The sequence below is a fragment of the Haliotis rufescens genome, unplaced genomic scaffold, assembly GCF_023055435.1.
Source record: "Haliotis rufescens isolate VD_foot unplaced genomic scaffold, xgHalRufe1.0.p SCAF_11, whole genome shotgun sequence".
NCBI lineage: Eukaryota > Metazoa > Mollusca > Gastropoda > Lepetellida > Haliotidae > Haliotis > Haliotis rufescens.
In genome coordinates this window covers 1,255,658-1,261,657 of record NW_025963791.1, presented here as the reverse complement: position 1 = coordinate 1,261,657, position 6,000 = coordinate 1,255,658, and the positions used below count along the sequence as shown (strand labels likewise).

Below are 6,000 nucleotides of genomic sequence, written 5' to 3'. Positions count from 1 at the left end.
TTACTCCCGAAATGGAGCAAAGTTAATATACATGTATTTTCACTATAATAAGATTATATGAAAGGTTCACACTAACAAATTTAGTTTGAGTCATGTCAAACGCCTTTATTTCATGAAAACGATGCAATGACAGTATTTATACTTAAGAAATAAACGACGAGTTGGAATTGTTTATTTCTTATAATATGAGATATCAACATTTTGTCCGGACTCTTTAAAATTAAGGATGATGATAAAATGAACAACCTTTAAAAATGTTTACCCGTGTTTGAATAATGATGACTCCCTCAATAGAATCCGACCTCGACAATGTCGGAAAAGTCCATGTTATGCACAGGTGGAAGTATACAAATGATACAAATGCACAAATATCAAATACAGCCCATGCAAGTCTATAACGTTTTGCAAGTCTAGATTACTGCATCTGAAAACGAAGTGAGTCTCTGGGTTCCCTTTTATTATATTTTATTAAGATAATTGAACAACTGTTTTTTTTTCTGTACGATATGTTCATTTCAAAGACTGGATGTTAGTCTACACAGGTGGGTATTTCCCGCATATTCCCGCAATATCCTCTCTTCAATAACCTGAACATTTTCTCCCAAACCGATTGTCATATCTCACCAAATTGTGGATGGTATCTAAATTCATGTCATTCATCACCACCGCACCACCCTGAAACTCTCATTGCTCACCCCTGAATCCCGAATACTATTAACACAAATATCAAAATTGTAAAGTACCTAGAAAATGGTGAGATGTGATAATATATCAGCAAAAAAATACATAAAGGAAATGTCTACCTTGACCAAACGGAAGGACTAATTACATTGTCAATTCTACACATTATTATTTTGTAAACGTTGAATCTGAATAACCAAATACGATCTTATTTACTTCCCGCGTACCACATGTACACTGATAGTTCCGAGGACCCTCTAAAATTGTTTGTTACTATTATTGTTAGTTACATGGTCCCGCGCCTCAATCCTACATTCACGACAGCTCCAACGCTTGAACAAAAAACAACATATACATTTCACTTTAACAATACACCGGATCGTCCAATCGAAAGATGCAAAGTTAGTTTATATTGACAACAGCACTATTTTTAGAATTATACGTTACCCTCATTTTTCTGGGTTTCTTCAACCAAAGCATATTTTACTTCCGAGAGTGTGTGATCTAAACTGCATTTGCAATCTTATTTAAATTCTACATTTATTGGGAAAAGCACATTTCGGCTGCTGTGGAATGATAAAAATTTACTTCCGATCATGCGCAGATGGAATATTGAAAAGAAAACACGGAAATATTAGACGGTGTAGGTTGGTTCGATGTAAGCAACTGTTTTCGTGTTTTTCTTTTGTTTATGTACCAGTTTTTGTTGATATTGTTATTATTTGGGCTATGTTGAATCATGCAGAAAGGATACCAGGAACCATATGTATGATATATATGTGATGGAAGGACAGAAACGTCACGGCTCAGTGCTTTCTCGTATCTAGGGAGTGACATGTCCGGTTTTCGTTATACAAGTTGGCTCAAAACTCCTACCATGTATCATTATATAAAGAATAATTCAGCCGTTTGACGTTTGAATATACTACCCTAATTCTGAAACAAAGGTGGACGTTTTATTTGGGAGGTTAGTATTCACTACCCGTAATATCTACATGCTGATGACCTGGAGGACTGACACGATTGTCTATCGAATGTCATAATCTTGCTGTCGTCAGGACTATAAAAGAAAAAAAACATATTTTCGTCTTTTGTACTTCCTGGTGATATTCTTGATATATTTCCTCCATTAAGTTGATGATGTTATAGCAATATTGCCATCCAATGTATATGATGGGCCAAGCCATGGATGCTCAGGGACCATTATCCATCAATGGCATGCACAGGAACTCGATGATAGAGTGTATAGCATAATATATTCGTATAGAAAAAAAATCACACCCGTACATATAGACAAGGAGTGACATCCGCCGTCTTGGTCCATATTCAAGATTTCGGACTCTGTTTGAATCACAGCTTGATATAGCATGAAATATGAAGTCACTTATTTCAACCCATTGGTACTTGCTAAACAAACCATAGGTTACATAATCATGTTTATCTGTGGTCACTTTACCTCGTATTTATTTTAAAACAACCATCAAATCTCAACCCTAAGCTTTGCCGCCGAGGTGAACAAGAAAAAGGTGGTCGGAAATTGAGGCGCTACACAAGCTTGAACTCAGCAAACGTTTCTGAAATATTAGGACATGGTGAAGGGAGGGAAATTAAAAACTGTCAATGGTAAGCCTGCTTTCAAAATGTTGGGGTTGATAACAGCATAATTAAACGTTTCGAAGCAGGTTTTCATTGACGGTCTTGAATTTCCCTCCCTTCACCATGTGCTAATATTATACTACAGATTTTAACCAATCAGAAACGTTTGCCGAGTTCAAGCCCATATAGCGCTGTAATTATTTTCTATACGAATATATTATGTTATACATGCTATCATCGAGTTCCTGGATGGCATGTCACTAGCTCTAGGAGTAACCAGCTCATAATGAGTTTCAGGGAAAAAACCACAAGCTTATCTCAAGAAATTGAAATGTGTACAGCATGTTAATCTATCAGTGACTCTCTGATGCCAGGGTCTGGTAATATTATTTGGATCCAGTATAAGATCATTTTATAATAGTCTATGTATTGAGGCTAAAATCTACTGAAAATAGTGCCAAAATAGATCTCAAGATGAGAAGATTCAAACATTTTATGCATCAAACTGGTATGAACTACAATAATGGTCTTGATACTGGTTTTTGTTTTCTGAGCAACCAGTTAACCCCGTAAGACCATCTGACAACATAGAGACATATTAGAGAAACTGGGCTCGTTGAGTGCCCTACCTAGTTTGATCTGCTTACTTTGTGTACAAGATAAAGTTTTCTGATGTATATTAATCTAGCGGTGACCTTGCCACTTTTATGTCATAAGAGGCAACTAACGGGATCGGGTGGTCAGACTAGCTGACTTGGTTGATGCATGTCATCATATCCAAATTGCGTGGATTGATGCTCATGATGTCAATCAATGGATTGTCTGGTCCAGACTCGATTATTTACAGACCGCCGTCATATAGCTGGAATATTGCTGAGTGCAGCGTTAAAACAACAAAGAAAAAATACCAAACAAATTCTTCCACTTTGCTGTATTTTGTTTGCTAACAATTCAATTTTCTTAATGAGGAAAGTCTAGGATAAACATATGATCATGATGATCAACAGTTCAACATAAGAACCATGATAACCTGGCTGTCCTGAGGTAGAATCCTCCATTTCTTGATGTGCGCAAACTCTGAACCATAAAAATAAATATAATAAATGAGTGTGCATGAGCTCCTTTCAGTTATCTATCATCTCTACACGCAATATCATTGAATAAGACATGGGATCTTGGGAGTTTTCAATATTTGTTTGTGAAACTTGTGCATAAGCACAGTTAGCATACGTTTTGGTATTACACAATGTGTAATACAGCTGTATGTTTATTAAACAGGTGATGTCTTCATGGACTAAGATTGATCATGTTGTTGGAGATGTACAACATGTTCAGTGATGTTAGTTGACCACATGGAGTTAACAGCATGCAATGCTGACGTATCCTGTTGCCTGAGACAGGCAGAAATTGAAAATGACTTATAAAATGCTCTGTTACAACTCTCTCAGCTACCTAGATAAACTTGTCATGGTCATTGATTTTATTGTATACTTTACACAAATTGACTATTTTCATCAAGTGTATGATCTACTCAGGTTTTAGTCACATTATCCATCAAAAACAAAAATTCAAAGTACACATTAGTAGCTTCTGGTTTTTAATGTTCAGTTAAATATTTTAGGTGCCAGTTCTGTTACGGTAGTTCCTCCAGACCGTATCCCATCTAGAGCTGTAACAATAGACCTATATTGCAGGATTATATGTATTTCAATAGTCAGGTTGCAATATCATACACAATATTATACTTAATATCATACACAGTATGATACTCAAAGCAAGTCATCTTCAAGTTCAAAGAAAATGCTAGCTATTTAGCCACAGTCATATGGAATAACAGTTTGAGAACTGTGATTGAAATTAACAATGAAAATGAAGGAATCCTTGTCATATCGCTATTGTTAAAAAAGAAACACTTAGCATGCTTAGTGGTTCCCTAGAGTTATATATTACCGAGAAACATCCCTAGGACCCCCTTAATTTCTAATATTGTTTGTGCATACTGTCATGAGATGTATTTCCATACTGTTTTTTATATACTCAGTTGTCATGCTTGGTCACTGCAGGACAAAGTATCACAATTCCCCAAATCTTTGAAACATGTTTACAGTATTCCCAGTATTTGCTTTTTTTTGGTGAAAAACTGTGGAAAGAAATGTGTTTACCATTTTCCAAAAGAGATATAAGCTGTCATTATCACTTTTAATCGTCTGTGATGTCATGGATAGAGGATAACGCCATCTTGTTTTATTCACCACAGCCTGTACAGTGAAGCAGTCACAATGTCGCACTACTGATTTGAAACAAAAGCAGAATGGGTTTTAATTAACCAGGCTGCTTGAAGCCAGAAATCATTTCCCAGTGAGAATAAAATAAAGCAATTCCAGTCAAGGGTTAAGAACTGTGTAAGTCCCAAGTCACCATGGAAACTCCTTCACAACACAGACAGCTGTACTCTGCTATGTGATCTACAATACATCCAGGATGTGTATGTTTTCAATCCCATCTACATGATCTAAGGCTAATAAAAGATAAGGTGACAAAATAATTTGAAAAGCACTTTTTTTATTATGTAAAATGCAAAGTTCTTCTCTGACTTATCTCTAAAAATTGTCTGCAACTTTAGCCACTTGCCTGAAGCCCTGATGTATCCAGTAAGCTTAACTAATAATATTATAGTCTGTATGATATTATAATAATAACACTAAAATCTATGGAAAATGAGGCTAAATTCCTTTATAGTAGTAAACTAGTAAAGTCAAAAGTGTTGGGTACAGACTGCTTACCATCTCACAGAGCATAAAAACGACTATTCACCCATGTCCATGATCCTGTGGTAGTATCCATGACAACAGACCACGTTTATATTTGATAACACAGCCTGAATGATGAGATGTTCGTGTCAAATTTCATGATGATGTTTTTTAAAACAGGTTGAAGGAATCCTAAGACAAACACAAGATGGACTACAATCGGCAGGTTTCCCGACTCACTACTGTCAGTGCCCCAGCCATGAGAATGAACAGTTCAATGGATCAAGGCGGCACTAAGATGCAGAGGTTTGGGAGGTAAGGCACACAGGTTGATATCCTCAGTAGAACTCCCCGGCATTTTGCCGTTTTTATGAGGATATCCTCTGGTCTATATTCAGAGTATGTAATGTTCTCTAAGGTAGTATAACATTTAGATGATTTAATGTCTAACTTTCAAACTGAGGAAAACCATGGGGTTAGTTTTCATTTTATTGCATTAGACACACTTATAAACTAAATTAACTTCAAATAACACTTTTGTGTAGAGACATATACATGATATAGGGAAAACACTCGAAGTCTTAACCATTTTGACAGTTTTGCATTAAAGTGTGATTAATAGTATAAGAAGTAACTTGAAAGATTTTGTAACTTGAAGAACAAATTTTAATCTTTTGTAGATAAACATATATCTAAAAGAAAACAATAATTTCTACTGGCTATTAGCATGATTAGTATTTTGCTAAATTTTTAGCAAATAAATAAATTTGTATGGTTTTATGAGGGGCTGTGGGGTAGTGTAGTCAAACTGAAGACCTAGGTTTTGTTGCTTCTGTACAATGTGACAGTGTGAAGCCAATGTTTGGGTGACCCCTACATTGTAAGCATATCAATCTCATTAAAATGAGATCTTGTTATCGATATTGCTAAACAAATATCTGATGACATCACTTTACGGGTCACGTCAGACCGA

At 35.7% G+C, this 6,000-nt stretch overlaps 1 protein-coding gene across 3 annotated transcripts in view; it reads left to right on the top strand.

The window, feature by feature from the left end:
• Positions 1–1,268: 1,268 nt before the first annotated feature.
• LOC124144579 (inactive rhomboid protein 2-like) overlaps positions 1,269–6,000 on the top strand; it is a 34,244-nt gene continuing 29,512 nt past the window's right edge. For 2 of the 3 annotated variants that reach the window (XM_048392114.1, XM_048392112.1), the window contains exons 1-2: positions 1,269–1,339; positions 5,208–5,342. In XM_048392114.1, the coding sequence (XP_048248071.1) occupies positions 5,236–5,342 (107 nt within the window). In that variant the 5' untranslated portion in view covers positions 1,269–1,339; positions 5,208–5,235. Of the gene's footprint in view, positions 1,340–1,543; positions 1,649–5,207; positions 5,343–6,000 lie in introns of those variants that run through there. The other variant, XM_048392113.1, reaches the window with a different exon arrangement.